This window comes from Trachymyrmex cornetzi, unplaced genomic scaffold (genome assembly GCF_001594075.2).
Source record: "Trachymyrmex cornetzi isolate Tcor2-1 unplaced genomic scaffold, Tcor1.1 scaffold98, whole genome shotgun sequence".
Taxonomy (NCBI): domain Eukaryota; kingdom Metazoa; phylum Arthropoda; class Insecta; order Hymenoptera; family Formicidae; genus Trachymyrmex; species Trachymyrmex cornetzi.
In genome coordinates this window covers 282265-302198 of record NW_017300333.1, presented here as the reverse complement: position 1 = coordinate 302198, position 19934 = coordinate 282265, and the positions used below count along the sequence as shown (strand labels likewise).

The window sequence follows — 19934 nt, the reverse complement described above, 5'->3', positions numbered from 1 at the left end:
CCACGGCGACGAGCTCGTTTAATAATTTATTCCGTTTAGGCTCCCTGTCAAGTCTCTTCGACGCTGGATCCGGGCCCTTCTTCTCTTTTTCCTCCTCCTCCTCCTCCTCCTCCTCCTGCTTCTTCTCTTCCTCTTTATTCTTTTCCTCTTCCTCTGCTTCTCTTGTCTGCACTTTCTCTGCCTCTCTCTCTCTCTCTCTCTCTCTCTCTCTCTCTCTCTCTATAGCTTCGAGGATCCGCACGCGTACCTCATTCGCGACCGTATATGCGTATGATCACCGTGATTCTTAAGTCCGAGGACATTACTCGATCGGACTTAGTGAATACCGTGCTCGGTACCAAGGGGGCATGCATATGTCAGCGATCTTCTCAGCGTACATTACATATCGGATTCGAGTCTCTATAGTCTGTACTCGTCCTACGACAGCGGTCGATGCGCGACGAACACTAGGGGGAATCCGTGACAGACTGGGAGCCAGGAGATAGATGGAGGATCGTGATCTCTCTTCACGTGTTGAACGGAGAGAAGAAGGAGATACGAAGCGACCCCGCGCTTCGTTTCACTTTGCGTCAGCATGACAGTACTTTGAGAGAGAAAGAGAAAGAGCGAACAACCGATAACGCGACGTCTTCTCGTCGGGAATCGCATGACAGTTTAGCGTGACCCTGCTCGCCGCGATTTAAAGCGAAATAATAAATCGTAGGAAGAGAACGCGATTATAACATAAGTGCGAAATTAAGTATTTTTCATATTTATTATTTACTGTTAATTATCGTGTTGCGTATAATATTAATCGTGTATTATTATAATCTATCAATTATATACTTCTTAGATCCGACGCTAATTGGGATGTACGTATTGCGATAGAGAAAATTCGTTGTGATATGGCTGCATTAGATACAGTTATTAGTTATACATGTTACATGGCATTAAGTAGAGAGAATGTAAATGAAAAAATTCAAGTTGTACTACTTTTCCATAAGAGCTGTGAGAGGAACTGTAGGTCCGATAGAACACGAGAATGATAGGTTAAATGCTGATATTTCGCATCGTCATTGTGATGGTACAAAACGTCACGATGAAACGTAATAACGTTGTAATAAAACGCGACCATTCGCTCACACGCCACACGTCGGCTTGACTTTAACGTCGCGTTCATCTGACATTTCGTGACACCGGGTTACGCAAGCGTGATACTGCCCATCGGTTATAATTATTCGACCGCCAATTAAACGTGTTAGAGCGTCGGTATTTCGCTCATTCATTTTAGTCGCGATACTTGGCCGTAGTCGTTTCGACGAGACGCTGCGCTGCGTCAAAAATAAAGCACGATAATCTAAATACGTGGAGAAACATCCGGAAGTCTCTCACGTTCAAATTTACTCAACAGCATCCGAAGTCAAGATAATGTTAAATATTTACAAATGTTAGAGATATGTAATGTGACAGATTGCTATACGTAGAATGATACAAAAGTTATTGGCATTCAATAAATGTATTAACCTTAGGTAGGTAGATGGGATAGTCAAAGCACAGTTTTTTTTTAAAAGGAACTGGTTCTCTGGAATAGGAAAATAAGAAATATTGCCCAGATGCTTAAAAATCTTAAAGTTCATTATTTTTATTACATCTCTATCTCATAAGGATATAACTTATGTAAATTTAACTATGACGTAATATTAGTAAATATACAACTATAAAAAGTATATAATATAATATATTATAGGACCGTATATGTGAACACAAATTATAGAAATCAAAGTCTTAAACGTTCTAGCTGGATCTTAATGCTTGTATGATTCTTATGTGGATTTATATACTATGTATGTAGTCCCTAGAAACGCACGCCGAAATGATTTTTCGGTCTTGGAACACTAACTCTACTAAACTACTGCGGTAATATTACGAGTTAAATTGACTGGCAATTTAATAAATTTTTTATACTTATTCGCATCTTCGAAACGATCTTAATAATGTTGAATGACATATTAGAATCTGTAAATAATTAATTCTTATTGCGAAAAATATTACCTCGGCCGGGAGTCGAATCCGGATCTCTTGCATTCCGTGCGAGCAACCTAAGCCTTTAGACTACCGAGGCAAAAAAGTTATATAAAAAGTATAACTGTAAAACATTTTTTGGGATGTTCCGAATATTCCATCTACCAATTTTTGCATCTTTAAACTAACTGCCTACTTAAAAGTTAATTAGTAATCACGTATCATGAAATTCCTAAAGAACGCAATAATGATTGAAACTGACGACAAATTACGATCATTGATATTTCATAAACTGCTGATCTTGAGAAATTTTGTTTCCGTCATAAGTTCTCAATATTAATAACAAAAAAAAAAAGAAAAAGCGGCATTTTCATCCTTCTTCCCGTTAAGTTTCATATAACTGTAAGTTCTTAACGCGATTTTTTTACATCCATCGGCACTAAGAAACTATTTTTTAGTATACGAGTTTTGCCAGATCGTTTCTTTAAGTTGAACAAATCCTGAACAAATGAATGTGACGAGAGGCAGGTTAGTGATCCTCTGCACGTGGAATTACGAAGGCGATTATTATCGCGGCTCATACAATCTCGTCGAAGCGGTCTTTGATGTCCGCGAGAGTATTTCCGGGGACGGGCGGACGTTCCGGTTTTCCGTCGGATCGTCCGGTTAGCAAGCGTGCCGGACGCGGCTTTTCGGATGATTGGCCGCGCGACCGGCGCGCGCGATCGGTTTCCGGTCACGGGCCGTCCTGGATTCCAGGTTGGCGCGTTGGTGTGAGTTCCTGCCTGCCTACCTCTCTTATCGATTCGCGCGTTTCGTCATCGTCGTCATCGTCGTAGTTGTCGTCGTTGTCGTCGTCGTCATCGTCATCGCCATCGTTATCACCGTCGTCGTCGTCGTCGTCATCGTTAGCGATGCGATGAGGAGCCACTCGGACGGACGACTCTCAGAACGACGAGTGGTTTTACGAGTGGACAGTTAGGGTCGGCCGAGAGAGCGATGAAAGTTTCCTTCCCTCGCGTTTCCGCAGAGGGGGGTCCGACGGGTCCTTCCCTCGCGTCGCAGTGCCAGGCTCGTCCGGTATTCCAAGAAGGTGCCGGGACACTTTCTGATAGCTACGATCGCGATAAAGCGGCCTTCCTAGCAAGGATGCTGAGAGTGGAATTTTTGAGGAAAACCGTCCTCTATCCCTTTTACCGGTAAAAATATTAGGGATAAGAGTCTAATCTACTGGTGCGTTTGAGTCGCATTTTCGTAGATAACAGTAGTTACATTTTTATTCCTACATACTATCGATTTAAAAGAATAAATTTCTCTTCGACACTTAAATAAGGTACGTTAGAATTTTGATTGCTAAATAATTTCAACGAATAGTTTTTATCCAAAATAACTTCGTTACACTCTCGATTCTAAGATTTTCGAAAAGTAACGGAGTAAATCATCTGTTCTATACATTTTATTTGTTTTAATAAATATACATAATGTGAGTGAAATTTAAACATATTTCCTTAAAATTGAAATGTTCATAAAAGATATCGAATAGAGTTTTAGAATTTGATATAAAGAGGATAAGGTGGGTGTAGTAAAATGATTCAGTTGGAATAGATGATGCGAAGAAAGTTCCGCTCGCATTTTTCTGTATCGATCTGTAGCGGTTTGTGGGTGTAACGCGAGTACGCCCGGAGCTAATGGGACGCTTTATGGTGGGTTTGACCTCGATAACGCGGTTCGCGGGATGTACCAAGAGAGCGGACGTTATCGGAAAAATCCACAGTCGGTGCTTTTGGATTTAAAAAGCGCGAATAAAACGGCCGCGAGGAAAAATCGTCGGTAAACAAAAAAAAAGCCGTGATTAGCGTAGTGTGATTTCGCGGGAATTGAGAATCGTATTGCCAATATATACACATGCACATACATTTATAAATATGTATATAATATTATGTGTGTGTGTGTGTATATATAAATCAGTAAATAATAATTTTTTCTTTTTAATTTGTGTAAAATATACGTATGTATATATGTGTGTGTATATATATATACGTGTAATATTATATACATATAAGTACATATATATATATATATATATATGAAAACGGCGCCAATCGAGTACTTTTCGCCTCCGCGAGCGCGATCGATACACTTGTTGTAAATTATCCCCATGCTCGGCGGCTCGAGTTACCAAAGAAGCCGTGGCCGCGTTGGAGAAGTTTGAAATTGCTTCGGTGCGATTTCGTCGGATGGATTCGATACGCTCGTTTCAAACCGATATCTCCGTACCCCAATATCGAAATCTCTTTCTAATATCTTCCTTTAGATTATAAGAATATTGTGTCGACGAAATATTCCGATAAAGCATAACTTCTAAATATCGTCAGCACTGTACATGCTAAAGTAATCAGCAGTGCGATAGTTTATACTAATTCATTAATAATTGCAATTATTTTTGTGTATTGCATTGCAATTTTCCATTACATTACATAAATACTTTTTCATACAATATAATCAAACAAATTTATTTAAAATGCAGCTAATATGTTTTTCAAAGTTCTATGGGTTTACTTAGAAACTTTTTTTTTATAAAATAGGATAGTCGAGCAATTTCAAATTCTGCCGTTACGAGAAAGAAGACATGTCTCTGGGCGTTCGTACGTAATATATCTAATTTAATCGCTAATCGAAAAAATTCTACAATCATCGCAACACAATAGTCGAAGAAATGCTGTAATAAACTCGATTCTGCTTCCGGCGAAAGGGTGACTGCTCGAACGGAACCACTACGTCTCATCGCATCTCTTTGTTCCATCTTCTCAATTTCGAATGACTTTTTCTCCTTGGATATCGGGTATGATTTCAGTGTTTGGATCGAAGCTTTTCTTCTCGCGGATCTCTATTCCTCGTTAACACGACCGTTTCTCATTCTCTCTCTCTCTTTCTCTCTCTCTTCCTCGCATTGTCTTTCTCTCCTATTTTCCCATTCCTCTTCCCTGACTTCTCTCGCGCTGGCATCCCGCGGCACTCAACAGGAGCCGGTCGTTTATCTAAATGGCTACTGGGTGGCCCGGCCGACCGTGTCCCGTCCCAACAAACCAAAACTAACCCAATCACACGCTTCCCGGCTCGCCGAAGAAACGACCCCGAGGAGAGCTGATATCCTAAGCTCGGTGATTGTCGTGCCAGCAAAACTGCGTCAGGATTTCTCGGTACTACGGTCAGGCCTGCTTGCCTGTCTGCCTGTCTGCCTGCTTGGGTCGTCGTATCGCCATTGTCGTTATCATCGTCGCTTGCCGGGTGTAATGGAGGTAATCCGACCTCGTTGAGAGAATATTTAACGGTCGGTCCCCCTGCCCGCGCGCGCGCACACCAACGATGTCGTGCTACTTTCCCGTCGCTTCCTAGTATCGTTGTTATGCAACGTTATGACGCTACTTCGGTACTGTTTCAATAGCCGAGGCTAGGCAGAGCGGTCGTCCTCGTCTCATTGATACGCGCTCTCTGAACGAGACCGAGCTCGCGTGGATTGTGTTTTACAGCCACCGGCGACGACGCGGTTATACACGCGACTTCGCGGGATTCCGTGATATTGTCGTTTAAGTAGCGAGTACAGAATTGTACCGGAGACGCTTCTAAACTGGATATACCGTCAAAAGAGATGATTGTCGTGAAAATCATTGCATCCATTTTAGATCTTCTGAGCGTATCTAGAATTTCAGTCAGCAGGTGATAAAAATTTACCTGACAAAATTGAAATACATATATTAAAGTCAATCTTGGAGGATCTTCTAAAGAGTGACTGAAAAAAATTACCCTTTTTCCCCTCGATTTCGGGACTGTGTGTCAAATTTTACAACCTTATAATGAGACATTAATTGCAGAGAAGTTTGAAGTTGAGGTGACAATTTTTATCACAACTGTGGAATCGAAGTTCATTATCGAATTATTATAGATCTGCGAGGTCCGGTATTTTAGGAAGGTTGATCCAGTCGGGTTTATATCAATTGCCCACATCGTTAACTGGCTAATTTAAAATAATGTATTAAAATAGATAGACAATAAAAGGGCTACGAATACTAAGCTGGATGCTCCTTGCTAACTAATTAAATTTAATGTTGAAATAACAGTTTCGATCCGTTATCGGTCATTCTTAATGACAGATAATTACAAAATAATTCGTTACAATTTTTTTTCTATTCATTTTTTACAATTATTTCTTACGAATAGTGATGGCCACAGTAGGCTTACCATGTAGCATTTATTGATTTTTTCAATATTAGATGTTTCTTCACATTTGCGCATTCCTATAGTCCTCTGTTATATTTTTCTTTTATGGCTGTTGTACAATGTATTTTTTGTTTCCTGTTTCTTGCTGTTTGTCTCTGTTTGTCTCTTGCCTTTTTGATCAAAAAGGCAAGAGACAAACAGCAAGAAATAGGAAATAAAAAGCACATTGTAGAACAGTCATTAATCTCCATCGTAATGAAATGTAAGAATACCCTGGTAGAAATTTCATGCATTTTTTGAGCAGTTACTAAACAGTTACACCAACTTCTGTCTAGTAACTACTAACTGAGAAGGAAAACTACTTAGGATCCCAATCAGGATGTAACGCTTTGTTTGCAGTTACTGCATACAAAAGTTGCGTAAAATCTGAATCCATTTACTGCATATAGAAACACAACAAATAATGGATATTAAATTGATTAATAAGCAAGCCAACTGCTCGTGAAATGAACAGAATAAAACTCTATCAAGTCTTGTCCATTTCCTACTTAGTATTAGCACAATTAATGAGAATACAGTAATATTAGATAGTAACTGAATAGGTGTCTAAAACTGCATACATTTCTACCAGAGTATGTAAAATAATATAGTCTCATGGTAATGCAGTTAAAAATTAGCTACTAGGAATCGGTCGATGTGAATGGTGTGTGCAATTGAACTGTGTACATTCAATTAATACAACAAAGTGCGTCATTCCTGATCCAACCGATGAAGGCAAAATCAACTGAACATCACACTTATTCTGCTGATTTTGTAAATGAATTTTTGTTTTAATTAAAAAAAAGCGGATTTTTGCATAGACGTAAGTCCGGATCTACAATAAGTGTTTTAAACCTTAAGCCGTAAAAAATTAACCAACTACAGTCGAATGCGAGGAGAATAATTGATTGTGATTCGTCCATTCCTTATGGCTTAAGGCTTAAAAATCTATTGTAGATCCGGAGTAATATATGTTAACGATTGTCACTTTAACCTGAAACTTCTTTGTAATTAATATCTCATTGTAGAGTATTATTTGGCACACAGTTCAGTCTAAATTGGGCCTAAAAAACGAGCGAAAAAAACCACCTTTTTTCGGTCACTCTTACAAATAACGCATTAGCCAATAAGCGTATAACATTTGTCATAAAAATTTTTATAATTTAATTATTTCCCCTTGTCAAAATTTGGGGGAGGGGGGAGTAAGCGCTCCTCCTTGCGTACTCTCATGCTTGTCTTGACATCGCTATTGTGCAATAAAGGCAATGTAAGACTGCATCGCTAAATATATGTAATTACGTGTCGCAATAAAAAAAATGATTCTGAGAATATTTTAACTAGATTATACGGATCGGATGTCAATTTATGTTGAACATACGCTATAATATTTTAAATATTGCAATTACCGCACGCGAACGGTGTATTAGTTGACGGTGAAAACTCGCGTCACGAGCCGTTTAGACATCTCACCGATATTTCGCGAGAGCGGAAACATTTGAAAGTGCTCGCTGATGACGATGAGCGGTTCCGCCGCTCTCTTCCTTCGGTGCTTCTTTCCTTTTCATAAAAGCGCGCGAGCGCTCTATTATCTGCTCCGGAAGAGGAAACGATTTGCAAGGACCACCCGGTACGTGACTTTTCTCTCTCTCGTCCACGCGCGATTCGCGACATCCCGATACTGAGCGGTGTGGCGCGGCGCGACTCCCTTGTGAATTTTTTTAATCCGCTTCGCCGGTCGCCGTGTCGCGCTGTTTTCTCCCCTCGGCATTGCGCCGCAGCGACGGCGGCGGCAGTGGCAACGTTCGGGTTCGTTTAAAATGCAAACTCGTTCGCGGTCCGCGGGGGCTTTAAAAACAGCCGCTATACCTATCCGGATTTTCGTTTGCCGTACCGCCGCAAACTTGGCCCCGCCGGGGTCTTACGCGCCTCATATAGGGATTTATGGCGGCGCTGACGTGTTTCTATTCTGGACCGTCTCGTCGCGTTGAAGAACATCTCCCTCCCGACGTGTTCTTTCTTACATGGTGTAACGTTCGTACTTTGCACGTCTTCATGATTTTCATCTCGATGAATCGCTCGATTAAAAAGAGCGGATATTCAGACAACACGCATATCCAAAAACGAGACATAAAACATTTTCAAAACGTCTTATGTCTCGATTTTAAATTTTTTGTTGTCTGAATAGACAATCATATTTTATTATTATTTAATTGACATATTTTTACAATCATGAGTAAATATCTTGACTCATTTTTTGCTTTAAGCTGATCAAATTTTTTAATTTCCTTTTTAACTTGTAATACATACATTTATAACTTTTATGTAGCTTGTGGTTTTGTTAAAATCGCAAGTTGAACAATATAGATTTCAGTATTAAATTACAACGAATATGGTAACTTTCAAACCATTTCTGTTATTAAAAAACAAATAAAAAGTTTTCTTTGAAATTTTCTGATTATTAAGAAATAATTTATGCATAACAAAGATTTTCCTACAGTTGCTTTTTTATGTTCGAGAATAAATTTGTTGTCTCATTTTTCATCTAGTAAAATGTCACGCATTTTTCTTCTGAAATTCTTGTTTGCTAGAGAAAAAAGATTACTTCCTTCAAGATTCTTTTTTCTTAAAAATGAGCAATTCTTTCAAATTTTTTATCTATAATATATACGTATCACATTTATCATCTTTTTTCAATAATTGCTCTTTCAGGAAGATTTTAATCGTATCGCAGTTGATTAGCACTTCACGGTCTTGAATGCGATTTTAGTATCGCAAAAAAGATCCGGAATCAAATGGTCACATTTAGTGTTGAGCATTAGAGGTGAATGCGGATCTCCCCGATGTATCTTTATCTCGAAAGAGACGGTGGCGAAAGTGAGATCAGGCTCTCGGCTTTCCTGGTAATTTGACAGAGCGATAAAGCCAGTTCTACCGCTCCTTTGAGGAAGATGTTGATTCAACGGTCACTGATGCATTAGATGATCGTCTAATCATTGATGTAGATGTGAGGGTGAGATGCGCTTAATTAGCTTGACCGTGTAACGCGAAGCGACACTGAGGGCAGCTCGTATAAAGGGCTAAATTTATCCTCGATAGTTCTTTGAGCCCCTTTGGTTGGGCACTTATTGTATGCGTGCACGCACTTCCGCGTTTTAATCCTCTGACGCAGTGCTCGGTGTCTACCGCATTTAAAAGTCCTATATATAATGATAATAAAAATCTAAAAGTATCTCTAAAAGCTACGATAAGACAATTATAATTATCGCAGGAAGTTCTTTTGTATTCTGAACATATAAGAGGCTTAATAATTTCAGGATAGGCATTTCTAAGGTGATAGATGTCACCGACGTACTTTAACCCTTCGTGATCACACCTCTTGAGAATTTTATGTTGGTCACATAGGAGGTGAAATGATCCTAACATTTTAATTGATTGTCGTATTTACAGCTTTTGTTCTTTAAAATCACAAAAATTACCGAACGTACTTTAATTATTGTAGAATACGGAAATGAAGTGATTTTTTAAAAAGAGTTTTTAATTTTAACATATTTTTAAAAAATCCCAAACACTAATGTTCAAGGAACAATACGCGGCCGAAGGCACAAAAAAGGTATTTTGAACTTCGGATAAATGACAGTTTAAGTGCCATTTTAAAAAGGATCTTAGAAATCTTAAAGCCTTACACCTTTTTGGGGTCCCCTCTATCTCCAGTCACCACGAAGGGTTAAATAACAGGAATATAATTTCAAACAAAAGATGCGGTCAATTTAAAAGCTACTTTTTGTGGAATCTGTCTATATTTGAATTTTGTTTACGCACTGCGTGATTATTTCTGCGAGAAATATCATATTACGCACATTCCGCAATAAAAAATTTCCATTCGACTATCTGATTGACAAACTTTTGAATAAATGTTCGGATTTATATTTAGAAATGTATACTCAATATATCGATTTTCTATTAATTTATTTTCGTTCTGTATCGAGATAAAAATTTGAAAGAGTTAAATAAAAAGCATTCCCACGACGATTGAAAATTGTTTGAATTCTGAATTAAGTTCATTAATGCCGTGCTTCGAAGAGGGCAATTTGAAAGCGATAATTATTAATTCGAGCGAGGGTGATTTTTCCCCTCGAAAGATTACGCCGGTTTGCGAATGTGATCGGATAGGCGTCGCTATTGTTATCCCGCTTGACCACAGCCACTTAAGCCCGTGCGCTAAACTCCACGAGTTCAACTTTACCCTTCAACAGGTGTTTAGGGAAATACAATAATGTCGCGCATGCGCGTCGAACTTCTTGAGGTCGCAAAGTTCGCTGGAACAATCTGACCGCGACCATGCCCGCGGGCGATGCCGGTACTTAGGACGAGATTAATTAAGATTACGCAGAACGCGCCGCGGTTCTCAACCCTGGCCCGGACAAGGACAAATTTCGCGCGGTTAATGAGGAATTCCGTTAATGCAGGCGAGATAGGAAACGACAAAGCTTGATTAGGAGGTTGCACTGCAAGATAAAATCCAGCATTTATACTTGTCTTAATCAGTCTGAGCGAAATTCTAATGAATGTATCTCGTCTTTTTAAATATAAATGTATATTATTACAGTTTTCCACAATATTTTGACGTATTTACTGATCTTATGTATGATAGAATAGGAACAAAATTATCGAAAGAATTTTTCTTTGCAATCACAATTATTGAATAAAATACGGAAATCTATTCTTTTACGATATAGATAATGTAGGAAAACGTAGATAGCACATCATATTGGCTTAATACAATACATTTAATTTTTTCTTTTCCAGATTTACTAAAACTTCATAGTTGCAATCACAAAAATTGTAATTATGTAATTAATAGTTTTTCTTTTAATTGACCTAATAAGGAAGTCTATTTTACCGATAGCTGATAATAACTTAGAAAACTGGTTTACCAGTAGTCGATAAAGTAGACTTTTGAGGTCAACGTCGGTAACAGCTTGGGAACTAAATACGCTTACCGATTGGGAAAGTTGAAGGGAAGTTACCTCCTAGATAATAGGTGGCGTTTGAATATAATATAGTTCTTGAAGAGGTTTTCAAAAATACATATACATTTATGTGTAAAACATATAATAAATTATCGAATCGTTTAATTTATATATTCGCTTTGTCTATAAAATTGTAACACGACGAAGAACGCGAAAATATAAAATCGCGTAAAATCTTGCTATTTATTACTAGTAACACAAGTAATATTTTATTGCACATTAAATTATTATATTTGTAATAATAAGTTAAATTTCTTATCATTTCGTGTATTCTGTTAATAGGCGTTAAATGGTGCCGAAGGTACAGTCCCACCTGGAAGAGTGTACAAAAAAGTCGCGATTGTGGAGAATTTCTTCGATATCATCCACGCCGTTCACGTTGATCTCGAAGGACGTCCTGGGAAGCATGCTGGTCAGAAGCGCACCTACAGAACGGTAAGTTGCGGCTATAATTAAAAAAATTTTATATTTAAAAAAAATTTATATTAAAAAAATGTATACACTTTGTCTTCTCGGTTTAGAAATTTAAAACGTCGCATAAAACGTAAAGAAAAAAGTACAATTTTATCATTGAAGACGTAAGTTGATGTCTCCAATGTCGAGCTGCAACCGCCCATTGCGCGTAAACAATATCTCTCAGTACTGGAGTCTTTGGTATTAAACTCGTCACTAACCATCGAGTATCCGTCGATCCGCGAAGCGATCGAATTCCGAATTCGGGCGCTATCGGCAAAACGCGGTGAATTCCTGCATGGCTGCCCGCGACACGCGATATTTACCGTTCCCGAAGGAAGGCATCGAGGCGTTCAAGCGTCGAACACTCGATACCACACGTCATCTCACATGTTCCGGAGCGCATTCGCGTAAACCTCTCTCTTGGGTATCATATCTGTTCTCTCGTTCTCTCTTCCTCTCTCTCCTTCTATCTCGCACCCTCAGCACGCCGTCTCTTTCTACCCTTCATCGTCGGTCCCTGCGACCACCCTCCCACTCTTCGGCCTCCCATCCTCTCTCCTTTCTCTCTCTCTCTCTCTCTCTCTCGCATGCCGCGATCTGCTTGTGATTCAAAACCTCAGGACACTTGTTGCATTGCCTGCTTACTCACACACTCGAGCGTTTGCGCGACGGTGGAACTGTTTTACGTTCAAGTCGGCGTTAGGCGGCGGGATTCATCGGCTCCAGAGAGGAGAGCCCGCGTTATGTCACAGTGCCGCGTTGCGCAACGCAATACCACTGCCGCCGTGTCAAGGATGGTGGATTTCGAGTTGATGCTGTTATATCGCAAGGGTTGCAGAAATTGACCGATTCGGTACACGCAATTTACCTTTGACGACTCGCACCTTTAATGCGCGTCCGATCGATACGTTACGTGTTACAGTTCATAGCGCGCAATTTGCCGTTCGAAGTTAATCGGAAGTCTCCGTAATCGAGCGAGAATAACGAGCAAAACTTCCGCTAAGAGCTTTGTTGAAAGTCGTAAAGTTGCAACTACATTTAAGAATGATTCATTGATTTATATTTGTTGTGAAATCTTTTAAATTCCGATTCAGAGAAGTAAGGAATAAAGGATAAATGAAAGAGTCTTTGTTAAATATGAAAAGCTAAATGTATTTTGTTTATTTAATGTATAATCTGTTTGTTTAATATTTAATCTGTGTTGTTTCGTTATACTTAAACTCGCAGTCTCGCGTAAAGAAACGCGATAGTGTCGCTGGGCTTAGCTTAGTGTCGAGACACACTACTGTCTCTTGAAATATATTACGCAATACAAAATTTAATGTTTATTAGATAAGTACTCGTTATTCTTTCAGCAATATCATATATTAAATATTATTATCGAAAAATATTCTAGTTATTCAGTAATTTATTTCCGTTTTGGCGGTACTTTGATGCAATTCGTTATCCTTTCACAAGTCCGAATTGAAATATTAATAACTGTGGACTAACAATCGATTAAAAATACAATACATTGTTTCGAATTTTCACTTGAGAAACGTTTTTCTTTTTTTTTTTTCGCTTTTATTTTCTTTGAGTTCGTTGCAAGATTTCGGATAAATCTTATCGAATTACTACCCCTTCTTCCATGGAACTGGTGCAGTTATACGCACACGTATATACATCAGTCTCCGTCGGCTTTCTCGGCCTCTCACGGAGGCTGCCATCCACCTTGATTAAGTTATGCCGCCCCCCTCCCCCTTCACTTCCTTAGAGAGAAACGTTTCCTATTAAGAGGCGGCGAACATCCCTCCGGCTGAACACCTTCTCTCGCAGAAGACATCAAAGTTCCGTTATACTGCTCATGAATTTTCCCCAGTGGGCGTCGCGCGTAAAACGACGCCACGTGACAGCGATACTCGGAGAGCGGGAAGGGCCATTCGCGCGCGCATTAACGTGTCGATTGACAATGGTAGTTGCGTATTATTATTGCACGAACGTGCACTTGGGTACGGCGCCTCGACCGGGTGGAATTGCTTAATTATCCGACCGAACGATGTTTCTGCCTGAATATACGCCGTGGCGCAACGTTCGAGAAACGGAGTACGAAGATCTGGTCGATATATCCTATTTCGATAGTCGCTCTCTCACTATATTTCTGTCGCATTTTTAGCATAAAATCTGGATTAGTACTAGCAACTTATTCCTGTAGTAACATATTCGATTATCCTAAAATACGCTGCATGAAACTATTTTCCTACAGGAAGAAGGCTTCACCGACTTTGTCCATGGAAATGATATTACTAATATTATCTGGACATATATTTTTATAAACAATATGGGGATTCATTTCTTGTATTTATTATATATATATATCGTTGTGTCTCGCTCAAACTCATTCATCTGTCCTCATCTAACATATTGCAACGCTATCTCGTAGAAGATCGAACACCTATTGCTAGACACAATTATCTGTTTATTATTCCGAGTCTTCATTCAGCGTTCGTATACACGTCATTTGCAGATCGATATAAATCTTTCTTTTGAAGTTTTTAATCTTACGATTAGTTTCATAAATTCAGTATTGTTCGTGCATATAATGCGTTGAGTGCTGCACTATTGTTTGGTCCATACGAGCTATAAAACTTTTGTATTATGGAAACATCTACGTTAGGTGACAGCTCTACGAGTTGAAAAAATGTAAGTTTTTAACTTTTTTTCCGATTTTAGTATAAAGTCTATTGCAGCACTCCCAAATTTTGCGTCTACTTTAACCCAGTAAAAGGATTTTTGATTTCGTTCAGTAAATTCGGAGATTTATATCGATCTGCAAAAAATCCCGACAGTTTGGCCACTCCAGCATCCCCTTAAGAATTTTTATTTTAGACCGCATAAAGAAATTAAACTTATGCCTATAACGGTCGAAGCTGGATCTTTTAATGCTTAAATAATTCATTCTTGAATTACTATATATACTATACATGTACTTGCATATATACCATATTTGTACGTCTTTGAACTGCGCGCCAAATTGTTTTCCCAAACTATTTTAATTTTTAGTATTAATATATTTTTATCTTGTTTCAAAGATAATCCATATATATGGATAATAAATTATAAAAGCTTTTTACAATAAAGTTAAAGTAATAACAGTATAGTACAGTATTAATTCTTTAAATGTCATTCTTGATACGGCATATTCAGCTTTTTTAAAAAAATTATTTTTTTCGAAATTTCTATGTACTTTATTGCTTATAATCTTTTTGCTAATAGAGATATATACATTTATTTGATGTTGTGTTCCTTAATATCTGGTATTTGATTGGATATGTCAACATAGCGTGTTGCACCAGTAATAAAATAATATAGTGTGACATTGAAGATTAAAATCTTGTCAGAGGGCAAAAAAGTGGAGTAAAGATTTTTTCGAATATATTTAAAATATAGAAGTTTTAAAGAGAGCGGTGTTTTTTCTCTATTTGTTACAGATTACAGAGACGTATGCATCCCTGCCGCGAGAAGCAGTAACGCGATTTCTGCTAGGTTGTACAGAATGTCAGCGGCGTCCGCGGACGCCAAGTCCAACGAACTTATCTAATCAGACGCAGTCCACCCAGCAAGCGACGCTGGGGTCAACGTCAACCCCGTTGAGCCCGAATCCCGGTAACGCCGCTCTTACGACCTCGTCGTCGTCGACGACATCTTCGTCGGTGCAAAATAGCTCTAAGTCGCGTAATGGCGGCCAACATGCGTCATCGGAAGGCAAGAACTTGCACAACTACAGGCACCAAAAGCAGCATAAGACCAGCGCTGGTAGCGCCGTTGCAGACTCGAAACTCGACAAGGACAAAGACGAGAAGTACAATCCACTGAGTATTACAAACTTATTGAAGAAGGACCCGGTGAACGGTGGTTATCTCGTGAGTTCGGACGCTTTGCCGGAATCGAGGAGGACGCCAGAGTCGGATCGGGCGAGTTCGAAGAGCTCGGCATCGTCAAAGAGAAAACGGATGCTGCCGGAGGGACGGACACCCTCGCCGCAACCCAGCCAGCCGTTGCCGAGGCCATGGAGCCCCGGGCTGGACCCCAAGAACACGCCCATCGACTACAGCTTACCTATCACCACCTCGTATTTGAAGCATCAGCAGAGACTGCTCCAGGAGAAGAACAAGGCAGCCGCTGCTAATGCGCTGAGAGAGCCTGAAACGACGGAATCGAATGCCGTCACGACGCCGCTCGTCGAGGAGACCGAGAGCACCGAGAGGGAGAGATTTTCACCAGCGACTGGTCTGATCGACACGAACCTCAATCTACTGGCGACCATCCAGCATCTGCACTGCCAAGTGATGTTGGCGCTCACCGAACGATTGAGACCGTCGTTCGCGGTGCCGAGTCCTTTAGTTCTACCACCGGCGTCGACTAACGTTTTGGCGGGCACGATGATGATGGGCACGGAAGTTTCGGTTCAAACAGGAGAGAATCATTCGTGAATTAATCGGTACGGAGAGGAAGAAAACGACCGATTTTTATAGTGACTTTCTTAGGAGGTGCGTAAAAGGCAATATATTATGATTATCAAGAAGCGACAGATTAGTATTTCCGTGAACAGAATTAATTCCCATCGATAATACTGCCCGAAAGTCTTGCGTGTATCGAAATTATGTATTCGTTCTAGACAAGCGTTCGCCATAAAAAGATTAAGCCGATTAGACAACGGAAGTTTGTATTTAACAAAAAGTTAAAATTCGATCTCCCCTTATTTGCGATTTTGTCGCAGTCACACGGTTACAGTTGAGGCTCCGCATACAAAATGTCGATCGCGGTCACTCTTTCATCTTTAATTCGTTCCTAAATACGGTATCCGTTTGATGTACGCGATTGCGAATACAGCGACGGCTGCTCACCATTCCGCTTTTGGTCGAGAAGCGAAACGACAGATAAACGCAATTACATATTGAACCGGACGGGATCGATTATTGTCGTCGGTGCTCGTGTCACATATTTCATCCGATCAGGCCAACCAGCCTGACGCTTGCTTGCGTCCGACGTCACCCGATATAGACGACGGGCCAAGCGAGCAGAATAATTCCCCAAGTCTGTCGAAATACGGGTCGATGTGTCAGGGATTCGCGCTTTCTATGTCCGATATTTAGAAATCCGTTACGCGGAGAGCGGATCGCGATCCGGTCGCCGCCGGACTCGGTTCCGAATCGATCCATTCAGACGGGGCAAAAGCGACAGTCCGCGCGACGACACCGCGAAGGTCCTGAATATTCAACGAGCCAGCGAGATGGGGGGAGTCCGAGGGGAAAAGAGAGGGATGGAGATCCGATTTCTCGTTTTCGGGTGTCATCCGATGAATCCGACAACATTTAGCGTCGTTGTCGACCTGACGAATTGTCTTTTATCTTTTAAGCGCGACGATTCGCTCCGACTAATTATAACATGTACCAAAATGGTCAATTGATGCTCTAGATGAATGATGAATTTTTGTATTTTATCGTCTTCCCGTAGTGTGAGAATATCCCGGCGCTAATAATTTCTGTGTTATAAATCATAAAAACAGATTGCGCAAGTTAAGCTTCGGAGCGATAAATAAATAATGTAACATTACCTGTCGATACTGTTCAATCTTTCAGAGGATGAACTTTCTTTTAACAGAATTTTATTTAAGGCTCGTTGGAAGAAAAGAGAGAAAACTTTTCCGGGGGAACATGCTTGTCGAGTTTGAAGAAACTTGTTCCGTCTTTTTGTCTGTTTAAGCGATGTAATACCCTCTCAATCTCGGACGGTATGAATTAATGTCGATTAATACGCAATCGAGTAACATCTCGTTGACAAGAAAAGGGCCGGCTACATCTAGTCGGCGTCTTATTCTATTTTTTAATCGTAATAATATCGCGTGTAATTACACGCTTTGGGGGGGGATATCCAAGGCGAGCCTGAACGCGCGACTCGTCTTGTAACGTTTCGCCGAACCGGTCGAGATCCGGTATTATCTGCGAGCCACAAACTTCTCTTATATTGTACTAATTGTCGTGTTATTGCCATTATTAACGCAGCGACTTTTTGACGATACTGCGTCGCGATTGTCTGATTGGATACATTATTTCAAATGAGAAATTAAATGTATTTTTAATTAAACATATTTTATATCTGTTTTGAATGAAAAAATGTGCGTTCAATCATTACATTATACAATATAATCTCCTCTTTTATTTATTTTATTTCAAAAAAATCTATTCTTTTCATTTTGCTTCTAGAATAAAAACAGTCAACTCATATATTTCAGATTTATGCCTTTCTATTAAAATGAATGTCGAGACGATATTAATTTAATACAATTAAGATTTATTTGAAAAAAATATAAATAATCATTTTTTGGTTGCTCGTGTCTTTTGTGAAAATTACTTGCAAGTGACTGACTTAGACATACCTTCGTAAAATAACTTGTTCATTTAGCGATCGCCGAATCCGATACTGAATATATACCAAAGGCAGCATCACTTCGAGCTCTCGCTTTGAGAGCGACTCTCGTCTTCGTAGAGCAAACCGCAGGTAAGATGAATCGGTTGCAGTTAGAAATCGATTGTTTCTCCCATCGAGACCACGACGACAGTCCTCGGGCGGCGAAATCCGTTTCGTGTCTGATTGTGTACGTAGCTTAGCCTCCTCCCCACGTGTATGATATTACTCGAAGTAGCTCGTCTTTCGTGTATGATATAATATAGCGTCGTTAGCCGGTGAGGAAAAGTAGGTAAGATACACCGGTAAAATAGGCCTTAAGGTGTGCTTGCAGACAAAAAGATGTTTATACTAGAAGTTCGATAATTATCGTGAAAGTAGACGAGGGTTAAGAACCCTTGAGAGTGTTATCGGACATATTATATTATACATATTATATTATATATATACACATATATATGTGTATGTATATATATATATACATATTATTTTGTACATAATCGTTGTATCATAGTGCGTATAGTCTATACCGAGCAAGAGCGCGTGATTATATTATTACAACGATCGTTCTTTTATCACGGTATTATGTATTGTTATCATTATTATTATTATTATTATAATCACACGGATGACTACTATTTTTAGTACCATTGCTCTTATTGCTCTCTCTTATCATTATTTTATTATAATTATTAATTATTATCATGAGTATTATATTACTGTATTAATGTTATTATATTTAAATTGTGCGCGCAGAACAGACGGAAAAATATATGAAATTGAAATACTCAAAAATATTGCATATATAATTTATACCATATCCAAAAGAGATATATTCTTTCCTGTTTTCTTCCAATGTCTGTTTCAATTTTCAAGCCCGCTCCCCCTTTCTATATTTTTCCTACACTGCCTTTTAATTAACATTATCGTTCAAGATATAGTTCGATTCTGGGAAAGAAATTGTAAGAATTAAGATCGTTTATTTCTGACAGCATTGTGTTTTTTCGTAGCGCGTAATAGCGCCGTTGCATGTAATTCCAGATATTCCGGATATAATGAATATATTATACACAGGATGTAAGGAACGACTGTGCGGAGTGCTCAACTACGTCTGTTCCATTGCGACTGTCGCATTATGTGAATGTAAGTATCAAGTTTATTTATATCGAATCAGCATTTCAAAATGCTCGAAAAACTTTGATCGATCGATGGACATGTGCAATACATCGAAGAGGGACGATCTTGCGCGCACAACGAACGCAATTGACACCTCACCCCCTCCTCCCCCTTCCTTTTTCACTTCCTGCCCTGGTACTAGATAGAAGCAGTCGCTTCGGCGTCTGACGTACTTTAATATCGCGAACAAAGAGGACGAAATGATCGTGTTGCCTTTAACAAAGGAGAGGGAAGGCAGCGTCGACGATCTCTCTCTCTCTCTCTCTCTCTCTCTCTCTCTCTCTCTCTCTCTCTCTCTCTCCCTCTCCCCCCCTCTCTCTCTCTCTGTCTGTCTGTCTCTCACCGTGGTGCGAGGATCGTTTCTCGCAGAGGAGGCACCATAGGTAATGCAGTCTTTACTCATCCGGCTGTTGCCAACGTTGTAGCGACCTCGTTCCATCAACTTCTACGCGTTCCCCCTAGCTAGCTATCTCCTTCGTTTCCTCTTTCCCTTCTCTCCTCTCGCTTTTTCTCTTTCTCTCTCTCTCGTTCGCTGTTTCTGTCTTTCCCTCTCAGCCCTCAGCCCTCAGG

The 19934-nt window shown here is 39.7% G+C and overlaps 1 protein-coding gene across 1 annotated transcript in view; it reads left to right on the top strand.

Moving 5' to 3' along the window:
- LOC108770007 (uncharacterized) overlaps positions 1-17806 on the top strand; it is a 48033-nt gene extending 30227 nt beyond the window's left edge. The window contains exons 2-3 of the mRNA XM_018521295.1: positions 11571-11723; positions 15212-17806. Coding sequence (XP_018376797.1) covers positions 11571-11723; positions 15212-16213 — 1155 coding nt within the window. The 3' untranslated portion in view covers positions 16214-17806. The remainder of the gene's footprint in view (positions 1-11570; positions 11724-15211) is intronic.
- Positions 17807-19934: the final 2128 nt, after the last annotated feature.